At 41.3% G+C, this 27742-nt stretch overlaps 1 protein-coding gene across 1 annotated transcript; it reads left to right on the top strand.

The window, feature by feature from the left end:
* The first annotated feature begins 8396 nt into the window (after positions 1–8396).
* Positions 8397–27042, top strand: rab3ab (RAB3A, member RAS oncogene family, b). The gene is made up of 4 exons (XM_084548951.1): positions 8397–11271; positions 23081–23199; positions 23692–23816; positions 26608–27042. The coding sequence occupies exons 1-4, from the start codon at positions 11047–11049 to the stop codon at positions 26796–26798; spliced, it is 660 nt and encodes a 219-aa protein (XP_084405077.1). The 5' UTR covers positions 8397–11046; the 3' UTR covers positions 26799–27042.
* Positions 27043–27742: the final 700 nt, after the last annotated feature.

The raw sequence follows: 27742 nt of genomic DNA, 5'->3' as shown, positions 1-27742 counted from the left end.
ATAATATATATTTAATATGTAACTTGCATGATATAGTCTATTGCGTAAAGAGGAGAACACACAGGGGGAAGATGTAGCCTAAAGAGAATATATAATTGGATCTATAGATGAAAGTGTGTGTGTGTGTGTGTGTGTGGGTGGGTGTGGGTGGGTGGGTGTGTGTGCCTTTCATCTGCTTCCACCTCAAAGCTTTACAGTATTATACAGCACTGAAAACTGCACAATAATGGAATTGTTGAGTCAGCCCACCCAATCAGCAGTTGGGTGATTGAAGTTAATCAATAAAATGGCACAGTACACTTAAATACAGAGAGTCGTGTAAGGTTTAAAGTGAATACGAGCTCGGCGCCTGCAGGCCACATCTCCACATCCTCTGGATTTACTTGTCGGACATGAGGGCAACAGTGACGTATCTGCAGTTTCACATGGCCTACCGCACATTACCACCACTATGCTACCAACCAGGATGTCTTTTTATTACATTTCAGATGTTGCTCACTTTCTGAGAGTTTTTCTTTTTTCTTCTCCGCACCTGCACAGAAACTAAACGAAAGTTCCGAAATCTATTTCTAAATAATGACATTCAGTTCTTTAAGGACAGCTGCCACGGAAGGAACTGGTCTCTGCAGAGTCTTTTAATATCCCATGAACATTTAAAGCTGCAATATGAGAAAAAGAAGACATGTCTAATCTTAGACTGTTTAAATGTTTGCGCAAATTAGCTCAGAAGCTTTGAGGCTGTCCCTAAAAATCCCCATCAATGCGGGAAATATAGAATATTAATATATGTCATAAGCATTGGAGTAACAAAATAAAAGCTTGAGGCATAGATATAGTGTAGAAAGGAAGGATGTACATCCAAACAATGTCTCAGATAAAAGGCAAACATTTCTTTTAAAATATTTTCTTTTTAATGTCAAATGTCCTGGATCCACCTGCAGACTGTAGCACCAAAGAACATCTCCTCCCCCGTCCCGCCTGCTCTCTTTGCTGCTTTCTGTTTTCTGTGGAGGAGAAGAAAAAAAAAAAGGAAGAGATGCTATTTTTAGCTTCCCCTCCTCTCATCTGCATCCCCACGCTTCCTAGAAAAAGGAGGCACGTGAGTGGGGGGAAAGGGGAAAATGTCGTCTCAGGCTACCTGGAAGCAGAACAGCAGCTAGCTTTGTTAGCTGTTGTTTCACGCATGACGCCGATTAGTGACTAAGGCGACGAATGATTTGTCAGAGGAACAGCTGGCTTATAGTAAAAATCAAATATTCAGCTGAGAAACACTGACAGGATGTTAGAGTTATTTCCCAGCCTGTCAATATTTCTCAAGTTTTAGCGTCCCACTCTGACTCTGCAGAGAAAGAGATCAGCGCTGCAGGGAGATCGAAAGGAAAGATGCAAACACAAGCAGTTTGCCAGAGGGGTCAGAGGTCGAATGGGTGCTGACTTAACTTTTAAACAACAGCAATAACCCAAATTAAAAGCGTTTGATTTTTCCAGCACGGTAGACTGGAATAGCCAAAGAGTTTAATAGCAATATCCATACATACATTTAATTTACTTTGAACTGTGCTTCATTCAACGTAGATGTATTAGATTCCTTAAAGCCCTCCTGATTCAACTTCCTAGTCCTCGTCCTGGTTGTGAGTCTGATTTTCAAGTTAGAAAACAGTTTAATTTCTGAACTCTCAGATTCTCTGTTGCAGCCTGTTAGACAGATTTAACATTAAGACATATAAAAGAGAGGCAGGATTGTTTGATTTAAAATGTTTTTATTATGTGTTGGACGTTGAAGTTCCGGGGACTTACAGTTGCAAAATAATTATTATGTCATTATCGATTAACTGCTGGCATGTTATCTCCTCCTGTAATCTGTTAGTTCTTTGGTCAGACAGAACCCAAAGCAACCGTCCAAAGCAAAAAGATCTGACTCACTGCTTGACGAAGTATTCACTTTGTCCTGCTGATGAGATCCATTCAGCCTCCATTTAAACATAACCCCAGACTGAGTCCACTCCACAACTATAAGGACAAACCGATCATCCTTATGGATAACCGACTCTTGGGAGAATTTTTCTATTTCAGTCACAGTAAAGGCACTTTTGGAGTGTTGCGAACATAGACACCATAACCTACGCACGAAGCCTACGCCGGTGCGAGCCATTTATACTTGTCCCTCATCAGTTTGGCTCGCTCTGTAACAACACCACCCAAACACTAGTTGGCGCTGTGTCTCTTTTGCCAGTCGTGTTCATTTTTGTTTCTATTTCCTGCTTCACTTTCAACAATGGCAACTGAAACTTTTGCCAAAATTTTGCCGAAAATGAGTAACACAAATGTTGGTATCTCCGAACCTCCTCAGTTAACCTTTTCTTTGATATGTTCCATCTTTATTGATCCAAAACAATAAATTCGAAAATTGCGGAGATGGAGAAGCAGCCAGAAATACTAAAGCGCAAACCAACTACCTACCAAGCGGTCAAATCACAGCTCTTGCGCTCTGCTGCAGGTTTTAATAACTGATAGAGCTCTTATTCTGAAAAAGACAGGGTTCCTACCCAGCCGTCTTCATGACTAATGAAGGTGACAATTCCACTAATACTTTCCACTCAGCAGATGGTGGACTCGTTAGTCTGTGCCAACACTGTCTTCCTCTTCAGTCCTTCAGTAATATAATAAATTGTAGTATCTGAGCATATCCAAAAACCTGTTGATATCCAAGCGAAAACAAAGGCAGCTGGGGTTGTTGGTACGTTTTCTTGATTGGGAACATCTATGGGTGGTACACACCTGAAGTTCAGATGACTAGGGTCTATAAAAAAAACAAAAGCCCATTCAGCAATGAAAAGAAAAAAAAAAAAACTCTTAGCTTTCTGCAGTGCTGTTGAATGAATGACAGATGGACTGTACTTGAGAGTGGTGCGGATGATTTACAGCCCTTCTGACGAATCTGGAACTGCACTGATTGTCCTGAAACAGTCCACCTCAAATACTGAGCCATCTATACATGCATGTCAGCCTTGCAACAGAATCAGAAGAAGGCCTAGTTTGCAACATGGAACATAGTGTTTACATGATCTCGATCAAAGTTGGTATATTGTCGCTATTTGAAATCATAGTGGAATAATCATCTGCATGTGAGTGTACTGACTGTTAAGGTCTGATCGAGTGACTTCTAATCAAATAGATTTAATTATGACGTGAAAACTGATTTTCACGTGATACTTCAACTGATATTTTTGTTGCCACAGATCTGGTGGTGATGAAGAGGTGTTTTTGTCATGTGTCTCACTAACTGCCTTAAAGCAGGAAGGTGTCTGGGCGCTGTGGGATCTGCTGGGGATTAGGTGCCACGTCCGCAAGAAGCCGGCCCATACTGATTAAATGAGCCCGACTAGCCGGCCACAGCAGCACTTAGCGCCAGATCAATCCGGCTCCTGCAGGACGTCAATCTCCTTTAGGTGACAGGTTTAGAGGAGAGCCTGATGATGTCACCGTCCGGCACTGAAACAACTCTTAGTCACGATGGGATTAGATGGAATAAAAAAGAAGAAGAAAAGTCCAGGCGGAGGTGAAGAGAGGTGAAGGTGTAACTTCTGACAAAGTTTTCTTGAGCAAAGCTGGAAATGTATTATGTAACTGTTCTCTTCTGTGACATGAAATCTATTTGTAGGGACTCAAACTAATAAGCATACACCGATTAGCCAAAACATTAAAACCACTGACAGGAGAAGTAAATAACATTGACCATCTTGTGACAATCCAATGTTCTGCTGGGAAACGTTTGGACCTGGCATTCATGTGGATGTTACTTAGACATGTAGCACCCACCTAGACCAGACCAGGCACCCCCACCCCATAGCAATGACACTCCTTGGTGGCAGCAGCCATCCCCAGCAGGATGCAGCCTGACACAGACACACACACAAAAACCCTTTAGGAACAACTAAAAAAAACATGAAGAACAACAAAAGATGTTGACCTGGCCTCCAAATTCACTAGATCCCAAACTGATCAAGTATCTGTGGGATGATCCACAGAGGTCCCTCCCCTCAACCCATAGGACCCAAAGACCCCCACAAACAACATTCTGTTACCAGACACCACAGGACACCCTCAGAAGGCCCATGTCCATTCTCTGATGAGTCACAACTGTTTTGGAGGCACAAGGGAGACCTACACACAATTAGGAAGGTGGTCATAATAGTACGTCCCACTCTCCTCCATCTTCCCACCATGACTGAAGATCTGAGTTGTCCTCAGCAGCTACTGTCAAGTGTCCATTTTACCATCTTCATCCAGCTTAATTTGAACTCTGCTGCCATTCAGCATCTTTCCTTTTGTTCACTAAACAGTGGGAGACCATTTTGAATTGAATTGAATTGAATTGATTTATTTAAACTCGAAAAATCATTGAGGGCTTAGCCCTCATTTACAATGATGTCGAGTAAACACACATATAACACATATACATTTATTTTAATCTAAACGCCAGTTTGATGGGATGTTTAAAGCGTGTGATTTACTGTCAATGTGAACAGCAGTGCTTTGACTGAAAGCATACATTGTAAATATTACTAACTCGCTGTTTTTATTTTGTCTCAGGACCAGAATCCTTTATTCAGACTGAGAAATTTTGTCACACCTGAATGGCAAATTATATAATTTAGTGCCAGGCTGCTGCTGATATATTAAGTGATGAGACATTAAGTGAAAATGGCGCTCCTGATAGTAATGCAGACACTCTATTGATCCCTTTGGGGATATGCAGGGTGATGAGTCAGTGCATTAGGCAGCAAAAAAAGGATGATAAGCTCAGAAAATTGATTATAATATAATAACCAGTATTAATTAATAAAGTAATTTAATACTAGGACAAAATGAAAGAAAACAGTGTGAAAATAGGAATGCATTGACATCCCTTTTCCCCCAGTGACAAACATATGTTTTATTAAATAAAAGGGCAGAGCAGAAATGATCATCCTTGATTTTTAAGCAAAATGGATGCAGTGTTCAATTTTTTGTTCTTTTATACAACCATAAACTGAATATCTTTGCCTTTTTAGGCTGCTGTTGGTCAGAAAACCTGTGCAAGCTGTTATGGTTGTGCATTTTTCAGTATTTGGTTTTACATTTTATAGGCACAACAATTAACGTGATTATTTGATAATGAAAGAAGTTCCTGGTTGCAGTAACATGACTCCACAGCTCAGGGGTTAGAGCACTGGTCTGGAAATTACCAGGAGTTGTGTGTTCATGTGTTGCAGCTGCCTGGTGTTTGTGTGCATGACAAATTGGAGGATGTACATGGATTCAAGTGAAACGAGAATAAATCAAATCCATTTGCTAAGCGGGCTCTCATAGTGGGGTACACTTGATTTGTAGGCAGTTTACAATCCAGGCCAAATGAAAGCAGCAGCAGCAGCGGCGTCCTGCAGCCTGAAACACATTTGCATAATGAGAATTTGTTAATTACTTTGAGATTAAAGCACAGAAACCTGGGGTCTGTAAGCTTCTGTATCAAAACAGTGTTTAGCGAAGGTTAAACCAAGTCTGTTCTCCATAGCTAATCTCAGGAACGCAGAGGAGCGGCAGCGGTAATCTCGGCTCACCGTCACACACAGTGGCGGCTGAACAGCCTCTTCTGAAAGCCAACAATAGTCTGTGATAATGTTTGACAAGATCCAGACTTCCAGCAGCGGCTGATCATTTTCAACCTCCTCCAATCACTGCTATTAATAACGACCACATGTTTGCATTTTATTTTTATGTGCTACACCAACACTTATTTTATACATCAAACAAAAACAGGAAGGACAGTATGAACATCTCTAAGTTTAAAATCTCTCCTAATTGTCATGCTGTCACTGTAATCAGCTGACTCAGCTCAAAGAAACTCGTCGATAGAGAGAACACAGGCAGAAATACCTGCAGAGCTGAACACTTTGCTGCAACAGTAACATGAGCAGACACAGTGCATTTTTAATAAGCCTGCCAAAAGAGGAAATTGAACACCAAACCCTGTCTGTGATCAAGTGTGATCTCACTTCCAGCAGGCTCACTGGAGTCACATTTTGGATTTGGTCTGCTTCACGTGTCAAACAGGACGGCAACCAGTCAGTGATATTTAAAATCTTCCAACCACTTGAAAACGTTTTTCACGCAGTCCAGATCAGACATGTGATTTTTTTTTTTTCCATTCATCTTTTAAAATACAAATGAAAAGTTGTACTTTTACACCCGTCTAATGATGAAACGTTAATGTATAAATATCCAAAAACATTAAAGACCACTCGTCGCCTGATGTTTACTCCACATGCAAACATTAAAACAGAAAGGCAGAAAGAACGAAGTTATTCTAACCAGAGATAAATGATTGGATTAAATGTTTACATGGTTATTAGGTGTTAATATTTTTCCAGTTGAAGAAATGATCAAAAGGTTTACACCATCCCTCTCAGCCTGATTGGCTTTTCCTTCTGATCAGGCTAGTCTGTTTGAATTGAGGCCGTTGCACAAGGAATTTTGTTGTAACTGGGCTACTATTCCAATTATTGTTGGAATATCAGTGTCCATTAGGGGTTGCACGAGTTCAGATTTTTTAAAGACGACTGTTATAGAGGTCACTAATTAAAAAACCCAGTAGGAAGTAATGCTTTGAAACAATGAAATCTATATTCTTGACCTGAATACATACGCTGAGAACAGACAGCTCATGCACTACATACTGTGCTCTGCAGATATGTATAGCCTGTATAAAAACAAGCACCAGCTCAGCACCATCAATAGCGTTTAATAGTACTCCTCAGCCTCTTGTAAGATGGGATAGTGCAGCTTGGTTAAAAAAACATGTCACAGTAGTATGGGCTTCACACTTGATGAACCGCTGCTAGTTTGCTGCTAGTTTGCTGCAATGACCCGCTGGGATCCTCACCTTTCTTCTCGGAGGCATCCATGTTGTTAGTGTAACGTGATCGGTGACTAGTCAACATGACACAGCAGTGAAGTCGACAAACCGACTAGTCGACTAGTCTGTACAAGCCCTAGTGCCCATAGATATTGTTGTTTCTTTTAAATGTATCACATACCTACGTTTCTCTTTATCAAGTTACAGTTTCACAATCTTACAATCAATGCAACCTCCAACTAGGACACATCAGCAATAGCCACAGGACAGACATATAGACTCTATTTGTATCCAAGTAAAGTTACAATAGGCTGCATTATCCTGTGACTTTAGTTTGAAGCGCTGTCCTCCTTTAAATGTGGGGCGGCCGTGTCTCCTTTGCTTTATGTATTTGTTAAAGGTGACAAATGTTTCTGGCGGTGGATAACTGTGGATCAGTTGATGCCGCGTACTGTTTGTCTGCTTCAGCCCCCGTGTTTGCTCTCATTCACTGGAGCTGGCCCGGATTACGCTCTCAGTGAGTCACACTGCAGTCTTTGAGCTGTGACTGTCTTCAAGAGCCTCCCGAGTTCTGCTGCATCAGTCACACAGAGGTGAACTGAGACAAATGATGCCGTTAAAAGGCTCAGATGTGTTGTAGTGTACTTGTTAACTTTTACCTTCATATCTGCAGATATTTTGGTGACACATTTCTTGATGTGTTCACTCCTGCGGGTTGCATTTGAAACGAGGCAGTGACAGTTTAAAGTATTTCATGTTTGACTCAGATTTGACTGATAGGCTTTTTTTCCTCATTCAGTGCTAGAAAGTTTGACAAGTTATGGAACCAAAAGTATAATATTTTTGGTTCCATATTCTTTGTAGTCTACATTAGCAGACGTGGAAGTGACTCTGTATCTTTTCTCACTGCGATCTGCAAGGCCTGTACTGTTGACACCTTAATATCTGTCTGAGTCAGCAAGTTGAAGGTCTGTTAACCTTTCTGACTGGGCTACACATGGCTTTTTGGATATACCTGGCTATCCTTTCTTTCTGTTTTGGTTTGTGTAATGTGGCCACCACTGATGCCACGTAACAAGAAGGTTCTGGGTTGAAACCTGCTGGCTGCAGGAGTTTGTATTACTTTGTGATAGGAGACCCAGTTCAGGGTGTAATCTATTAAGAGAACTGGGACTAACGCTCTTAATGCTTAGAATTTTGGGACTTAATTTACCATGTCATGAATCACACCTGGTAAAAATATTTAACTTTAAAGTAATTTCAGAATAAAGCCTTTCTTTCATGTGTTTCTTCATTTGTCACATTGCACAGCAGGGCCAAAGTCAGTTCAAACTGATTTTGATTCAGGAACAAATACCTCAGACGCCTTCCCTTTAGTCTTAGCCTATCAGACTCTGTTCTTATCAGAATATGAGTTATACCATTTATACACCATTTGCATTTCATTATGGGGCCTATTTCAACCAATACAGAGAAAGAAATACCTCTGTATGCAAATGGATAGTCCCACAACCAGTCAGAGACCATTTTGTTGTAAGCAAATTCAACTCTGCGGTCTCAGATGACATTTTATGAATACGTTGCTGTTACTCTTCTGTCTAGACAGTTTGATTGGCATGTTAGATCTTTGCTGGTGCATAATCAGCTCCCAACGGAGAGACTTCAGACCTGCTACAAATGTTTTTTGGTCAGAGGAACTTGGGCTGGCTTCCAGGCTGTAAATCCAATCCAAGCCTTATCTTGTATTTTTCACAGTATGCACGTCTCATTTTTGAAGGAAACTGTTTCATGGCATATTTACTCTAAATCTTGCAGTCTTGAGCAGAGGCAGACGCCCCAGGCTGCAGATTTGAGAGGAATTACTGACGTCACAGGCAGAGCAGAAGATATCATCAACTGAACAGAAATCGACAACCATGCAGCTGCTGCCTTTTTCAGATGTTCTTGAATTAGGAACCCGGCAAAAATAAATAAATAAATAAATAAAATCCTCACACAAAGCAGTTTTCTCTGGGATTTCTTTGCACCGCACTGCAGTTATGTCGACCTTAGCAGGCCGTATCACATCTCAGACCCCCTTTCATAACAAACCATCAATGTGCTGAGGAAGGGTCAGTGCTTCTTCATTATTCAACAAGCATCTCCCTGTTCCTTCATGTAAGCCGATAGGCCCGAGCTGAGAGGACGGTGCAGTTGTGTTGTTTGTGCTTTATTCCCTGAGTTCTAGTGTTCCACTGCAGCCGAGTCGAGATAACGGTCTAAATATAGAGCCGGGCGCAGGGAGTCTGAGTCCTGTGGGCTCAAGTCATTGTGTTCTCAGGATCCAACAGTGTTTCCTAAAACCTTTTAGTCTAGTCCTGCCTAATGCCCAACTGCATACCAACAAATGTTGTCCCGACATGACTGCTGTCAGAGGCATCCTGCATGAACTGTTGGGAGCTTGTTTTGATGTTAATGTCGGACTGTGTTGGACATTGAAAGACAGTGTCAAACCTTTATATCTGGGGCTACATATATTATTTTTTTTTCCTTCTAGTCAACAGCAGAGGTGAAATTATGGAGTACATGGTTGTTTTGTTTGTATAAAGTCTGTTGAAATTATTTTAATTCTAAGTGACTTGATCATTTGTGTCAAAGTGCATTTTTGTGTTGATTTAATATTAAATGTGAGTCTAAGACATTTATTGATAAACTCTGGCTTTAGAGGTGTTGGGTAACCTGGGTGTTAATCTTATTGTGACTTTTCGTCATGAATACTCAGAATTCAGAATTCGGTTTTCTTCAGTGCACCTTATTTCATTACACAAATTCAGGATTATAGGCATTATTATACAAAATTGGTTTGATTTACTTTTACTTACTGAAACTTACACAGTTCTGCATCTCGCTGTGCGTCTAGGAAACATGAATGGTGGCCTCTTAAGGCTTTAGAAAATTTTTATTTGAGTCCAACTGAAAGTAGACTCTAGTCCCCTGGAAATGCACAACATACTGTGTATAAAAACATTTGTTATCTTTTCATTTGGAGAGACTGGAGGCTACTAAATCTAAAGTTACCGCCATCGCATACTTACTTCTCTTCATCTTTGGTGTAGATGTTACATCTTTAATGGGCTGTAATTTGAGCTCTAAGTGTGAGCCATGAAGGATCAGTATTTGACAGAGGGTAACACCCCAAGTTTTACCTTAAATTTTGTTTTGGGGGTATGTCTGTGGAGGTTCTTAGTCACCCAGGTCATAGTGCCTCTTTGATTAATTTCCATGAAGGAAATGTACAGTGCTTAAGCCAAGGAAGTTAATCACTATCACCTGCTACATGCTGAGTCTATCAGATGCTAAGAGAACCAGATTTTTTGTATAAATCTCTCATTAAACATATGAACTTTTCTGAAACAATACCTCTGCTGTTTTCAGAGAGTTGGTCTAAAGATAATTTAGCATTCTGCCAAGATTTAGGATATATTAGCCAAGTTTTAGAAACATCTTATAATGTCCCATATGACTGCGTTGCTCATTGTGTTACCTTAGGATCAAGTCATGAAAGCTGACACCCCACTTAGTGGGTCCATTCCACATTGTCCTAGTCCGTACCATACATGTAATTCAAGTCCAACATCCTAATGTCAGATTAGCAGGCTCCTGTGTCAGCAGTTAATCAATTCATCATTTATTTTAATCAAGTGCTGTTAAAATCTGATGTACAGTACATAGAGATAGAGTCAAAGAGCTTTTAAGAGCTTTAAACAGCCCAAATCTTTTTTGGTATTTTGATGTGTATTTTTAAGTCTATTAAAACGATTATTAAATCATCAGTGCAAACTAATGTCCAGTTGTGTGACTAATTACGGTGGTACTTTACATTTCCTTACTTTTTCTTACTCTCACTATGATGGCATCTATAATCGCTTTCTTGCTTGCTCTCTTGCTCTTGTGTATATAAACATATACTGTGGGATGGATCCTTCACTGCCGCAGTACCACACTCATATAGATCTCAGTCAGAACTTTCTAAAGCTGACAAATTTGGTGCTGCGCTTTAAAAAGTATTCTACGAGGAGATAAATCAAAACAGAAAACTCAAATTTCAGAAAAGGATACTGTCAGCTTTCAAACGCAGCCGTTTCATTAACGTTTTCTTTCTTCGTCTGCAGATGGCCTCAGCAACAGCGACCTACGGGCAGAAGGAGTCTTCGGACCAGAACTTTGACTATATGTTCAAGATCCTCATCATCGGCAACAGCAGCGTGGGCAAAACCTCCTTCTTGTTCCGCTACGCCGACGACTCCTTCACGCCGGCCTTCGTCAGCACGGTGGGCATCGACTTCAAGGTGAAGACCATCTACAGGAACGACAAGAGGATCAAACTACAGATCTGGGTAAGAGGTTGAGAGACTTGCTGAGTATTTAGGAATGAAGCAGTTGTGTTCAAATCTAGACTAATAGACTAGTCAACTAAATGTAGTATCCAATCTATCAGCTGTACTCCACACAATAACTGTTTACAGTTATTACAGCCTTGGTATCAATATGGACCCAGATTAAACCTGTAGCCAGCCATAAGTACAGATGTTGACACACTAAAGACAGTGAGGTGTGGTAGTCCCCGCCATGTCTGTATTTGAAGGGTTTTTCAAAAGGCAGGATTAAAAGATCGTTTAAACACTGAATCTTAAATATTTGATTAAATTCACGTATATATAATACAGCAGATATTTGTTTCTTAACGTGTTCAGTTGCTGTAGTGCTGCAGCTTTTGTGCAGTGACCACACTGATTTGCACGACTTCTCTGCAGCATGTTTATCCAAAGCAGAAGTACTGACAGGACAACTAAACACATCCAGTTACAGTGATATGCGCAAGTAGCAAACACGATAATGTTTTATATAGCATCTGCATTTACTTTACAAAGATCAACACGGTCAAAGAGCAAAGACAAGTGTGCTGGAAAAACATGTGAGCCGAGCTACAAGAAACTGGTGTTGCAGTACTATTTCCACCCTAACAAGTCGTTCTGCAGCATCCAGAGCTATGATATTGAGCAAAGCGTAGTTTGAGTGTGTGTTGTCAGCCTTTGCCAGGTCTTGCCTCTGGTAAGAAAGACACAATTGGCCAATCAGAGCACGAGAACACGATGACTGGGTGCTGCTCTACCATCCCCCATTACTACACGTCCCCTTTCACCTCCGTTCACACACACACAACACACACAACCCCCTCCCCCATCTCTCCGGTAGTAGAGCAAAAATAAAATGGTCTGAGTCAACATACAGTTTATTTCACAGTGTACAGTTAATCCTATGTATATGGATCAATGTAGGACTGCACACACTCAAACATGTTGTCTCACTGGATTTGTGTTTTTATAAATATTGTCAGCATGCATAACACTGGAGGTTGGCGGTAATTTGTGTTTTTTCGTCTTTATGGCTTCACGCTGTGAAGAATAATGTTAGACATAAACAATAAACAAATCATTTTAACCGTAAGGTAAAACCCTAAAATCTTAAATATGTGTTTACTCTACAGAGTTTCTCCTGTCAGAAATGGCTGATGAATTAAATAAATGATGAATTAAATAATAGCAATTATTATCATAACATCAAACTACTCAATAGTTTAGAAGCTCAATGTTCTCCATTTAAATTCTGTCTACTTTGTTTTTAGCAGTTCTCTCTTCAAAACTGTTTCCAGGGCTCGTGGTGAGCACAAAGAGGATTATTATATAACACCACTCACTGCTACCTACACTGACGTTTTAGGTATAGGGCTCAGGCTCTTACCCTGAGAAGCCTGCAGCACTTTGAGTGGACATCTAAACTGCAGTTACAGCACATTATCACAAACACTATGGAAAAGTAAAGGTCAGCTCGCTAAAAACAGACATCATACAATCTTCTTGTGACCTGAGAGTGATCATGTGTGATTGAGTGAATGGACACATTGATAAGTCCAAGAACAATAAACAAAGTCTAAGTAGTGTTGTGTTCGTTAGAGACTCCGCATTGCAGTTTATAAAGTTGTGTTACGTAGATGTTTAACTTACAACAACAAGTAAGTTCAAAAATTACTTCTCTGTATTTAATATGAGGTTATTCAGGCTAATTTGTCAACACCTTGCATTAACCAGAAGTGCACAACTTCTGGCCAATACTAATATGCACAAACATACTAAATTGCTAAATACAGATTAATAAACTATTTCTTCAAATGTTCACTCAAAAGGGTGTGTCTGTGTTAATCCTAAAGACCAGCTGCAGTTACCTTTCAAACCAAAGCTTGAAAAACGCAGTAGCCATGGTAACTGTTGCTAAGGAGTTTGTTTTTCCCTGCAGAGAGCACAGTTGTTTAGAAATAAAAACCTCGCTGCTGATTGGTCTATTTTCTGCATCCAGATTTATTATAATTTCTATTATTATTATTATTATGAATATTATTAAAGTTCTATTGTTTCCCCTGCAACTAAGAATGAACAGAAAACTGAAAAACATTGTTTTGTTTGTTTTTGAACTGAAAAACTGTGACATAATGTAGCTTAATTCCACCGTTGCACAAAGAAGACATAATTTGACAAGAAACGTTACATTTTAAAGGTCAGATTTTAAAAAAAAAAGCATTGAGTCACCTGGGGATCAAACTCATGTCTTCAGAGTACCTCCAGCTGGACCTTACACCTTGACCTACAAGGTCAGAGGTTTGAAGCAAAGATTATTTAGAGCTTTCCAGTCTTTCCTCTGGGTGTTGGACATCAACACATTTGTGGAAGAGTCCAAGGATCAAACCAACAACCTCAGCCTCTGTTGAGGACCTCTCTAACCACTTGAGTCACAAGGCCAGAGACAACAACCCATCTCTTCTTTACATGTTTTCAGTCTTTCATCTGGGTATTAAACTATAAAATTAAGTTTTATACATACTTGAGGACTTGAACGGTTTATAATGAATGGTTTATAATGTTTGAGAAATAATGAATTATGTGGTGAGGCTAGTAAAGAATGTAAAAGACAAACTATTAGACTATTTCTGAACACTTTGCAACTCGTTAAAGTGTCACAGAGTGAAACACACAGAACAGATTAGTGCTTTATGTCTGCAGTTTAACTTATGTGACACGTTAGTGCTAATACACTAATGTAGTTGGTGTCAGAGGATGGTTCACGGTCCTGGAGAAGAGGGACCTTCTGTCAGTCTAGTGTCGCTGTGGCGGCTCATCATCTTGCGTGCCCTGCACCAGAAGCCATGATGTTTCTTCTTTCTGTCATCTCCCTGTTCATCCTGAGATGGAGATACAACAGCTTCATCATCACTGCTCTTTGGTTGTTTTCTCCGGAAGCTGCGTTTCTTGTTTCGTTTGTCGTCCTGCGGTGGAGACACTGTGGCCTCGTCCTCTTCGGTGCTGCTGTTTTGCTTGTTTTCACGTGTCGAGCCCTGTTGTAAAGAGAGATGCAGGACCACAAACACATCACGCTCGCCAGGAGGTGTGCAGAAAAACAGGATGACTTTTATTCTCCATATTTCAAACAAAGGCAGTCGTTTAACAAAGACAAATGGGGTGCTGCTCTTCCCATAGCATACAAAAAAAACTAACCCCACTAAAAACCATTCTCAGCCTATATATACTCTGATAGGTCTTCTCTCCAGTTCAAATCAGCCTATCAGAGTAGATCTGTGAAGGGAGGACGGACATGATTAACAATAAAACCATAACTTCCTTGACTTGTTTGTCCCAACAAATACATATTAAACTCTGCAATATAAACAAAAAAAATACAGTACATTCAGCTCTAATCAACGAAAGGTACAATATGAACAATTTGACTTAATTAATTGAAAAATTTCCACCCATTTTATCTTCCAATCAAAATGATACCCGCCTCCTTTTACTTTCCATAAAAGGGTAGCTATAGAGGCGTGCTTCCTCTTTATGCCCATGCCCAGAAGCACAAAGGACTGGAACCAGGTGACAAACCACATTGTCTGTCTTGCTAACTATTCTTTATTTCAGTTATTTTAAGAAAACATTTAACTAAGATGTCCATGCTCTATCCGTATCATCCAACATAGCAAATCAGATAAATTAAAATTATAAACGGTAAACAGTGAGGGAGTTGGCACTTCCTCACATTTCACACCTCCTCGCCCTCTGGTTTGCACAGGTCAGGCAAACGGGACAGATAATCAGCAATAAGGTTTCTCTTACCCGGACAATGCTGTATGGTAAACTGGTATGGCTGGAGAGCTAGACACCAACGCAGGATTCTTGCATTCTGATGCTGTTTTGAGTGCATCCACTTTAAGGGTCTATGGTCCGTCTGCAACACAAATTCTCTTCCCAGAAGATAATACTTCAACGAATCAATAGCCCATTTTATAGCTAGTCCCTCCTTTTCCACTGTCGAGTATTTTCTCTCCCGGTCAAACAGCTTCTTACTTAGGAATAGGACAGGTTTCTCCTCACCTGGCCTTCCCTGGATTAACACAGCTCCTAATCCCACACCAGAGGCATCGACTTGCACAAGGAATTGTTTTGTGAAGTCAGGGGTCTGCAACACAGGAGCTTGACAGATCTGTCTCTTCAAGGTCTGGAAGGCATTCTCACATTCATCATTCCAAATTACTTTAGAGATTGACTTTTTGGTTAGTTCAGTGAGTGGTGCTGCAAGTGTAGCAAAATGAGGAACAAATCTTCTGTACCATCCCACGAGTCCCAAAAAGGATCTCACCTGCTTTTTGGTTAGCGGTCTCGGAATCAGCTGTATGGCCTTTATCTTCTCTACTTGTGGTTTTATTTGTCCGTGGCCAACTAAATATCCAAGGTATTTCACCTCCTCTTGGGCCCAAGAGCACTTGTTTGCGTTCAGAGTCAGTCCAGCTCCCTGGATCTTGGTTAGGACAACTTCAAGATGCTGCAGGTGTTCCTCCCACGATTCACTGTAAATCACAACATCATCGAGGTGAGCAGCCGCAAACCTGGAGCAATTATTAAGCACAATGTCCATTAATCTTTGAAAGGTTGCAGGCGCCCCATGAAGACCAAAAGGTAGCACAGTGTAATGGTACAAACCCATTCCTGGAATCTGGAAAGCAGTGTATTCTTTACAAGCTGGGTCAAGAGGCACTTGCCAGTAACCTTTACATAGATCTAAGGTTGTGATATACTTGGCTTTTCCCAGTCTTTCCAACAGCTCATCAATACGTGGCATCGGATAAGTGTCAAAACAGGAAATACTGTTCAGTTTCCTCATGTCAGAACAGAACCGTGGTTGAGTGGAGTTTTTCTTGGGAACAAGGACAATAGGGTTTGACCACTCACTCCTAGACGGCTCAATGACTCCCATGTCTAGCATCATCTTGACCTCCTTTCTTAGTGGTTCCATCATTCGTTCTGGAACTCTGTAAGGCTTCAGGCGGACAGGTTTAGGGTCCTTCAGAACAATTTTGTGGGTTATCACATCAGTACGTCCAGGTTTTTCTGAGAACAGTGAAGGGAAAAGTTGTTTAAGTTTACCCAGTTGACGCCACTGATCCACACTCAAGTGTTCTGGAGGGAGTTGGGGTGTACACTGCTGTCTTAAGGGTACCATGTCAGCTTCTTCAGCTTCCACCACCTCATCATCTTCTGGCTGGACATCCTGGACCATCAGAACACGCTCCCCACCTGTCTCCGGGTTGTTTCTTTCCTGGTACTCCTTTAACAGGTTTACATGAAGCAACTGTCTGTGTTTAAGTTTGTCAGGACAGAAAATTTCATATGTTACAGGTCCCACCTTTCTGGTAACAGAATAAGGACCTTGCCACTTAGCTAGCAATTTACTGGGTCCTGTAGGAAGCAGTAGCAAAACTTTTTGGCCAATTTTCAGTTCTCTGTCACGAGCATGTTTGTCGTACCATACCTTCTGTTTATGTTGAGCTTCTTGCATGTGTTCTTTGACTTTTTCTCTATAACTCTCCAGTTTGTCTCTTATTTGCAGAATGTAGGAGATGATGTTGGTTGTTTTTGATGTTGCCTCACCAGCCACCCAGTTGTCCTTCAGCATGTCCAAGGGGCCTCTGACCTGTCTGCCATACAACAACTCAAAAGGGGAGAAACCAGTTGAAGCCTGGGGTACCTCTCTGTACGCAAACAAAAGAAAAGGCATCCATTTATCCCAGTCTTTGCCAGTGTCATCAATAAACTTCCTTAACATTTGTTTCAGTGTACCATTGAATCTTTCAACAAGACCATCAGTTTCAGGGTGGTATGGGGTTGTTCTTATCCCTTTTACACCAAGTTGGGAATACAGTGACTTCATAAGATGTGACATAAAGTTTGTACCCTGGTCTGTTAAGATCTCTTTTGGGATGCCAACTCTTGAGAACAACTCCACTAAACACCAAACTATATGTTTGACCTGAATGGAGCGCAGAGGATAGACATCCGGATATCTGGTCGCATAATCACATATGACGAGGGCAAATTTGTGGCCACTACTACTTTTTGGCAAGGGACCAATTATATCCATTGCTATCCTCTCATATGGCACACTCATGATGGGTAATGGTTGTAACTGGCCTCTGTCTGAAACTTTGGTGGGCGCTACAATTTGACATTCATGGCATGTTTTACAGTATTCTACTACTTCTTTGTACATACCTGGCCAATAGAAGCGTTGAGCAATGCGGTCGTAGGTTTTGGCCTGTCCTAAATGCCCAGCCCACGGAACACTGTGGCCCAAATGTAATATTATCTGACGATGCTCTTTTGGAACAACAAGTCTGGGCTCGTCAATGTCAGCCAAATACAAAAGATTGTCTTTTATGATGAAGGGATCCCCAATAACACTACTCAGTCCCCCTGAGTCTGCCTCCTGATTCCCTTCTAGTACACGTGCCTTAGCAAAAAGAGGTTTTAGAGATGAGTCATTCATCTGGCTTTCTCTGAAGTTGTCTGGGATTTGCCAGGGAGGTTCTATTAGCGGGGTTACAGGGAGAGTAGGTTCAGGACATTTACCTTTGCCAATATGTCTGTTCTTCTCCTGACGTCGTTGTCTTTTTGTTTTCTTAACCTTACCCACCCCTTCATACAAACTATCATCTGCATCTGGTAGTGGTTCTAACCCCTTGGTTGCAGAACGAGTAACTACAGCACAGGCATATGCTACAGAGTTTTGTTGGACTAAGTTGTCTAAGATGGGCAAATCATCACCAAGGATCACATCATAGGCTAGGTGATCTAGGACTCCAACAGTTAACAGGAAAGCTTGGCCTTCAACCTCAATGATCACATCTGCCGTCGGATAATCTTTCTTACATCCATGAACACATGTGATATTTACACTTCGCTCAAAGTTAGCATGTGCATTGTTCAGTAAGATGGATTTTACCAAAGTTTGGGAGCTACCGGTGTCAGCGAGAGCCTTTGCCACATTACCATTAACTGTCACTTCCACTACATGTTTGTGTGGAACCATATCAGTATTATTAATATCACTTTGATCACTGTCTGGACGAGGTACAGCACACAATTCAACAGATTTTGATTTTTTTAAAGGACACACCGAAGCTTTGTGGCCCGGTTGCTGACAGTAGAAACATACCAAGTAGTTGGGTTTTAAGTTGGAATGAGCAGTTTTCTTACCCGCGCCACTGTCCACACTGTCCATAACAGGAAAACTGCAATTTTTGCTCTCTCCAAACCTTGGCTTACCAACAGTCATTCTTTTCTTCATGGGGTCCCGGTGAGCAGCTGTGTAGCGTTCTGCCAGGTCGGCTGCCTCTTCTCCAGTTTGGGGATTGTGTTCCTTAACCCAGGTGCGGATATCAGGATGTAGCACACGGAGGTACTGCTCCAAGATGATGACTTCACCAATCTGCTCCTTTGTGCGGCTCTGAGGTCGCATCCATCGTCTATAAAGTCCCTTAATCCGGTTGTACGTTTCTCTGACCGTCTCTCCCACCGGCACAGTAGTGCTCCGGAAACGCTGTCTATAGGTTTCTTCGGTTACATTGTACTTCATTAACACTGCAGATTTAATAGCTTCATAGGATTCAGACTGTTCTTCATCCATTCCCGCATAAGCTTCAAGCGCTTTCCCCGTCAGTAAGGTGACCACTCTGGCTGCCCACTCAACTGGCTGCCACCCCCATGTTCTGGCTATCCGTTCAAACCGAACAAAGAAACTCTCTGGGTCTTCACCTTCTTTGAAATCAGGTATTCTAGGATCACCAACATGGTGTCCTGCAGCACGGGTTGGTGAAGAAGCATGTTCTTGATGCTGAACTGGAAGTTGCTGTGAAGAGGAGTTGGGCCCTTGAGCTTGATGTGGAGTGAGTTTTTCAGGTTGGACCCTTGTCATTTGTAGTTTGGAAGTTTCAGTCTGCAGCCTTTGAACACCAGCAGTCATGGGAGAAGGAAATTGTTGATCAGCGCCCTCATAATGTTCTTCCGAGGACCAGTCCCGCATAGACCTTGGTACCATCTCAATTCTTAGTTGCTTAATCTGTTCGAAAAGTACTGCTTCAGTCTGTTTAGATCGACGCATAAACTCTCTCATTTCTTCAAAAAAATGTTGTTCAGAGAGCTCTTGACTGTCACCACTGACCATAGCCACCTTAGGTCGTACTACTGGCTCTTCTCCCCCTTCAGCAGCTGTGGCCCCATCTGGTGGCGGCACAAAGTTCATTGTCTTTTCCTCCATGTCTGCCAGGGTGGCTTTTCTTGCCGAACGAGCTCTTCCACGTCCTACACCTTTCATTTACTCCGGGTTCTGCCGCTGACTCTTCACAGGCGTATGAGATCCCACTTCTGACACCATTTGTTGTAAAGAGAGATGCAGGACCACAAACACATCACGCTCGCCAGGAGGTGTGCAGAAAAACAGGATGACTTTTATTCTCCATATTTCAAACAAAGGCAGTCGTTTAACAAAGACAAATGGGGTGCTGCTCTTCCCATAGCATACAAAAAAAACTAACCCCACTAAAAACCATTCTCAGCCTATATATACTCTGATAGGTCTTCTCTCCAGTTCAAATCAGCCTATCAGAGTAGATCTGTGAAGGGAGGACGGACATGATTAACAATAAAACCATAACTTCCTTGACTTGTTTGTCCCAACAAATACATATTAAACTCCGCAATATAAACAAAAAAAATACAGTACATTCAGCTCTAATCAACGAAAGGTACAATATGAACAATTTGACTTAATTAATTGAAAAATTTCCACCCATTTTATCTTCCAATCAAAACGATACCCGCCTCCTTTTACTTTCCATAAAAGGGTAGCTATAGAGGCGTGCTTCCTCTTTATGCCCATGCCCAGAAGCACAAATGACTGGAACCAGGTGACAAACCACATTGTCTGTCTTGCTAACTATTCTTTATTTCAGTTATTTTAAGAAAACATTTAACTAAGATGTCCATGCTCTATCCGTATCATCCAACATAGCAAATCAGATAAATTAAAATTATAAACGGTAAACAGTGAGGGAGTTGGCACTTCCTCACAAGCCCCTCTTCTTCTCTTTCTTTGTTTTCTTCTTGTTCTGAAGGGCAAGCGCTTGAAGACGGAGGTTTTCGGCGATCACAAGCTTCAGCTCTTATTCGGCTTTGCTGGCCTTCTCCTTCAGGGCTTCTTCTTTCTCCAGCCACAGCTTCTCCATCTCTTTCAGTCTCTCAGAGCCTGGCACTTGTTGATGCTCTGGTTCAGTTCAGCTTGTCTGATGCTGAGCTCAGATGAAATGGCCAAATGGTCGCTTCTTACGGTGTTGATCAAGTTGTCTTTCTCAGTGATCTGCTCCTGCAGTTGGTTCACCTTCTTCTGACATTCAGTTTCCATTTGCTGCAGGTCAGAGCTGCGCTGGGTGTTGTATGTTGATCTGAGCTTTTTCAGTTCATTCTCAAAGTCAGCCTTCGTCTGGTCACAGGTTTTCATCAGTGAATCTGTGACTGTTTCTGTCTCCTTCTTCCGAGCATGAAGAGTTTCTTGAAGAGGGGAGATTTCCTAGTCTTTCTCCAGAATAATTTCCGGCCCGATCTCGTCAACTATCTCTTGGGAAAAAATAAGTAAATTAATAACTGCACTCTAAAGCCTGTCCTACACCACACACATTCTTCATTTTACATACTGTATACCTAGACTTCGGACTCTTTTATGCGTAGCTAAGTTAACCAGCTGCTAGCTCAGGTTATAGCACAGACACGAGAGTGACATCAATCTCCTTGTCCATATTTTGGGCGGAAATAAGTACAGACTAATTCTAATTTTGTACATTATGTAAAATTAAGTACACAGTTTCATATAATAATTGTAAAAGTAACCCTCAGACTCCTTTATGCGTAGCTTAGCTAACCAGCTGTTAGCTTATGTTTCATGACTGTAGCACAGACATGAGAGCGACACAGGGTACACCCTGAACAGGTCTCCAGTCTATCACAGGGCTGACACAGAGAGACAGACAACCATTCACATTCACATGCACACTTACGGCCAATTTAGAATCACCAATGAACCTAACCAGCATGTCTTTGGACAGTGGGAGGCCGGAGTACCCTGAGAGAACCCATGCAGGCGCAGGGAGAACATGCAAACTCCACACTCCCCAGTCGGCCTGGATTCAAACCCGGAACCTTCTTGCTGTGAGGCATCAGTGCTAACCACCACGCCACTGTCCCACCGTACATGGATACTTAAAGACTTTATTTAATTTAATAGTAGTTAAAGTATTTAAACATCAGATCCCTTTATGTAAACCTAAGCTAACCAACTGCTAGCTCCAGCTTCTCATTTACCATGCAGACATGACTGTGATGCTTGATGCTGCCTTCAGATGGGGTTGTGTTTAACCTGTTCACAAGTATTTACCACCTTGTACCAGGAAATGTCTGATAACGTCCAAGCTCACAAGTCACGTAGATGAATTCCCGTGTTATAACCACGAGTTTGCAAGTTCTTTTTGAAGGCAGCATTTTATCACTGTCCTAATCTAACTCTTGGTATGAAAATCTGCAAATGCTGTATCAAGAAATAAAAAAACTAAAACCTTTTTACGTGCAGCACTGACATTACAATTGCCAACCTCAGTCTTTTCCTCTGCTGATCTCTATACTGACACCAGAGTGATGCTTTTGGACCAGAGGCTACAGTGTTGGCAACAAGAAACACTGAGCTTTAACTCCCTGAACATTCATTAGGATTTAGCAATGAAATTCAACCTCACCTGGGTCTCTGGCCAAGGCGAGGGGAAGAGGCATGATCACTTAATAGCGAAGTCCACAGCGGTAATAAAGACGAGAGAAGGGGTGATGAATTGTCAGCTGCTGGTAGATTTAAAAGCCACCTGAGACCTTTTAATACGCAGGCTTTACCAGATCACATGGAGTCAGTTTAATGTCTGAGCCTCTTTTTGATGTCTCATCTTCAGGCTTGCTTTGATTCCCAGGTTTTGGATCATTTGCAGGTCATCTTTTGTTTTTACCTGCATAAATACAAGGAAATTGGATCTGATGAAACCACACTGAGTTATATTTCTATTTTAAAATAATCTTTAATGCCTTTAATGATTCAAAACAAGAGAGACCGGCATTGAGATTTTATATCCTACAAATAATGTTTTACCATTTTACAAGACACTCGTTAAGACAAGAAATCATCTGTGTGTTATCTGCCAATGTAGCTGATAATAGTAATTAATCGAAACATTTAGAACAAAGGTTCATTCCAGACTCACAGTATAAGGAAAAAAGTAATTTATTACTCACATTGGCAGATTGGTACAATGCTTTCTTATACAGTTGCTGATGCATCAGTGCTTGCAGTGCCATCGTAAGCAGAATTTTCTAATACCTTCTGCCTGCAGTGGTCAGCAGCTCTCCAACAGTAGCATATGTTTTCACAGAATAGATAAAACTACCTATTAAATTGAAGTGACGGGAAGTGGCTTGCTGCAAGCAAAGCACTTGGAGACCTTACATTGAATCAGATTCACTGGAGGAATGTGAGTTTTATTCTTATTTTGTAGTTTCTCTGTGTTAATCAAGAGGAGGTTTTGATTGGTAGAATAAGTCTGGAGTGTCATTGTGGGAAAAAAAAATAAAGATCGCGTCCAATGTTGGACTTGGAACAAAAACTGTGTCCGAACCTAATCCGTCAAAATTCACTCAAAACATCTAACGTGTTTCTGTTTTTTCATGTCGTTCTTTTCAGGACACAGCCGGCCAGGAGCGTTACCGCACCATCACCACGGCCTACTACCGAGGAGCCATGGGCTTCATCCTCATGTATGACATCACCAACGAGGAGTCCTTCAATGCCGTCCAGGACTGGTACGCCGTCACCTGAAGGAGAGGGGGCTGTTGTATTATTATATTAGAGTGAAAACGGACACCATAGAGGTCGACCTGTGAGAGGAAGTGTTGTGTGGATGATGGATTAAACGACATCCAAAGAGTCAGCATTAGTCTGGAAATAGATGCAGAGATACAGTGGACTGCAGAACAGAGCAGATGATCCGGTTCAGGTTTCTGTATAATTTATCAGGATCCTTTGTGTCTGCAGAGGAATCAAATGCTGCAGTGATCACGGTCTTTTATCATTCTTAGTTCCCAGGGCCTTTAAGTTTGAGTGAAAGGATGAGTTAGAGGTTTGATTTTCTTCTTTTTATCATAATGGCCGCGTCTGTTGTCGTCCATCTACAGTTTAGGAGTACAAACCTACAAATCTTGGTAACTGCAGAGAGATAAAGTGGAACTGTAATGATATTTGGACCCCACGACCTTTGTGTTTTCTCTCTGACTGCGGGATGTGTCTGCTCTCAGGTCTACTCAGATTAAGACATACTCGTGGGACAACGCCCAGGTGCTGCTGGTGGGAAACAAGTGCGACATGGAGGACGAGCGAGTGGTGAGTGGAGACAGAGGACGGCAGCTGTCTGAACACCTTGGTGAGTTCATGGCACATACACATACAGTGCATATATAGTAGAAACACTATATTTCTATGTGTTTCTATGTTGAGTATTTTTCTTAGATTTTGATTTAGATCTTTTTGCCAAGGCTTCGCAAGATGTATATCATTTATTGATCGCTCTAATGACGCAGCTCTTTCCAACTAGTTAAGTAACTTAAGCTATTGGTTTTGCTTCCAATAGCCTCACCTTTACAACCAGTGGTGGGCCGTGCATTTTCCACCTAGACCTTCAATGCCCTCCAACCTTATTCAAACCACGTCTTAATACGATCGTTATGACGCCACTGTTATAGAAACCATCAATAGGGATGTAACGATACACTCAACTCACGACTCGATACGGTTCACGATTTTTTTGTTCACGATACGATTTTTTTTTTACAGAAACTCTGTAAAACAGTTTGTGTCCTCTTATAAAAAGTGCAACTTACATGGTCATCTTAAACAACAAAATACATGAAAAATATCTCCTTTCTATAGAAACAATCTCACAAGTAAACTAACTGGTGAGATTCAATATCTTAAATAACAAAAGAATATAAAATCTTGGCCAAAAAAGAGGTCCTTTCTTTACAGAAACACTGTTAAACACTGTTTTTGTGTCTTATAAAAAAAGTGGAACTGAAGTAGTTATTCACTTAAATAGCAAAGAATAACTGGATTTTATAACGGGATGCGGTATCTTGGCTCCAGTGTGTTCATCAACAGCCGAAAGCCCTCATTTTCAACGACGGAAAATGGCCTCAAATCTTTTCCAATAAAATAACCAATTGCCCTGGTAATTTCTTGCGCTCTTGCGTTGTTATGGGGGAGAGGAGATGCAAAGCCTCTCGTCAGGGTGGTTTGCCCCCTCGGCAATTTTCGCTCACGAGTTGGCGTAACGTTACTTTGCTTCTCACTGTGGTGGCGGCTAATATGCTGCTGCATGTTGCTCGTGTTGCCGCTATATGTTAGCAGTCTCTTGCAATATTTACATGCTGTTTTGGTTTTGTATGTCCATTTCTCACCGGTTGTATTTGTGTATATAGGGAATCCAAAATGCCGCCACAAAGGTGATTTAAAACCGCTCGGTGCATCCTCTATTTCAAAGTTGTTGCCTACCGTCACCATGTCTTCCCTCGTTCTGAGCGTGCCGACGTAAGTCACCAACCAGTGACTTTTTTTAAGATAACGTAACCTATTTCTAAAAAAAAAAAAAAGAAGAAAAAGAACATATCCTACTTCTCTCGCATTCGCGATTCATTTTTTCTGTCAACCGGTGCGAATTGTCACGCATTTGTACCGATTTTTAATCGTGTCACGATGCATCGTTACATCCCTAACCATCAACATACAGATACGCAATAAAACAGGACGTTGCATCATAGACAGGTATCCAGGGCGGCCTTTCCTCACAATATCCAGCTTTTCCTTCAAAGTCTGCCATGAAAATGACTTTCTAAGAAGATCTGCAACCAAATCAATAGCGTCTCCTCCTTCTTGCATCGTGGGTTCAACAAATAGCTTTCAAAACGTGGACAGTGTGATTGGGCAGCTTGCATCAGCTGAACATCAACTGCTAGCTTGGCTTAAACACAGCGGCTCTCTGATCCTCCAATCAGAGGACGACCACAGAAAAGGCCTAAGAATATGAACTTGAAATGTGACTGGTTAACGGAACAGCATCATTACAATGTGTTTCAAGCTTCAGCCGTCTGCAGATTTAATTATTATTATTATTATTCTTTGACTCTGGTAAGACATGATGGCTGAAATAACCGCAGCTGAGAGACAGACAAGCCATAACATGAAAAGCATAGGCTATCGGGAATCATTTCATAAGATTAATGCGAAAATATTAAAATGTAAGTCAGTGATTTTGATTAAGTTTAGGCCAGCAGAGAAGGCTTGACTGCATTCAAACTTGGGCTGGACCAAATATATATATTTTTTTAATATTGAAACATAAGATAAAGGCCAAACGTATTATGTCTGACAGTACTTACTGCACTTCTAAAACATTACTGTCAGCTGGGATTGTTTGATTTAGCAGGTGAGATTTTTAGTGATACAGGCTTATAGTATTATCTGAAATTAAAAGTGAAACTTACTTGAGTTTTCTTGAGTGTTTCATCACTTATCCAAGTTCTGAAGAACTGAAGAAGCCTCTTGCTTGGTTAACCATCTTCAGTTGACTTTCTTTTGCACACACGAATAAAGCTATGCATCAAAGAGACAGCACCTCTAACACCGGTACTGAACTGTTATGGGCAATAGAACAGAAACATATCTGCTTCTTTCCTTTATAATCAAGTATTTCACTTTTGTCTTTGGCCCAAGCTACTTTCATATTTCAGTCAAACTGCACCAGAGTTCACTAACAAGATGCCATAATTGATGTAAGTAGGTTTACTGGTTGACAGGACTTGAAGGACATGGATGGAGGGACGAGAAAAGTGAAATGTGTAGATGGATGCTGGTAGATGACAGTAACAGACCAGTCACAACAGATTTTCTTTCCATCAAACAAATCTGTTGACCAGGTGTGAATGTATCCTTAGCTGAGTTTCTAAATGATGATTCTAAATTTGCTGTAGGTGTGAATGGTTGCTTCTCTGTAAGTGTGTATGCCCCTTGATTCATTAGGTAGGCTCCAACCAGCCCTTGGGGATTTGTTCTCTGGGAGCCATTAATCTTTTTGTCTGTTCAGTAGATGTTAAGACTTAATGGACTGACAGAGCAAACAAACCTCTCTGACCATCACCCATACCTTGTTTTCCATCCAGGTTTTGAGTTCTTTGAGGCCAGCGCCAAAGACAACATCAACGTGAAGCAGACCTTTGAGCGCCTGGTTGACATCATCTGTGAAAAGATGTCTGAGAGTCTGGACGCCGGCGATCCCGCCGTCACAGGGGCCAAACAGGGGCCCCAGCTGACAGAGCAGCCCGCTCCTCCTCACCAGGACTGTGCATGTTAAAGCTGACTAATTCCCCAAAAACCTTTTCCGCTGTCTTTCTTCTTGTCCTCCTTCAGTTGGACCCCAGGTCCTCAGGCCCCTACTTCATCATCCTTTTCACTCCCTTTCCTGCTTCTTTCTGTTGGATCATTTACTAATGGTCACAACAGCCAGGCTGTAAAATGTCTGAACTGCTGAAATGGTGGTAGTGGACTGGTGTTTGAAGTGTGTTCTCTCCGCACAAAGGAGCTAAAAGGTTATGTTTTAACAGTACTGGTGTTGGTCTGATGCCAAAGCAAGTTTTATTAAACTGGAGCATTTCAGACATTTTGCAGCCCAGAAGGTTTCCGGCCCATCTTCCGTTGTCTCCCTCTTCCTCGGTGTGGTTTTACAAGAAGGATTTGACGGCGTACGTCCTAAGAGTGCCATTTAAATCCTTCCAATGTTTACAGTACTTTGTTTCATGTCAGTCAAATGTCTTGAAAAGATGCCAGCCTTGGATTTGGTCACCAAGAAGGCCACTGTGGAGTTATGTGGGAGTGATTATCCAGCTGAGATCTGCTCGTTCTCAATGTGTTACATTTCAGATATGATTCTGGCTGCACGCAGAATCAAAGAATACACAAATCAATGTTTCTTTGTGCTGTCTCACCTGGTATCTAAACAGCATTTGTTTTTCATTGTTCATCAGAGCATTTCCATTCTGCCTTTTTTTTTTTTACGTCTTTTATTTTGTACTCTGGCGCCGTGTTTATTCTTTTCTAGCATTAAAACACTGGATGGGGAAAATATGAACAAGCTATAGATAGGTGAAAAATAGAAAAAAGATTAGGAGACATGTTTATTTAATTATATTTATTTCAAATGTACATATAAATGTTGTGCAATATACAGTATACAATATCTAAAGGTGTGAATTTCTGGAAATATGTTTTAAAAGGTATGAAGATCTATGAGGATAGTAT

This window comes from Chelon labrosus (assembly GCF_963514085.1).
Source record: "Chelon labrosus genome assembly, chromosome: 7".
Classification (NCBI taxonomy): domain Eukaryota; kingdom Metazoa; phylum Chordata; class Actinopteri; order Mugiliformes; family Mugilidae; genus Chelon; species Chelon labrosus.
The sequence above is the reverse complement of the archived record's forward strand: the minus strand, read 5'-3'. Positions and strand labels throughout refer to the sequence as shown.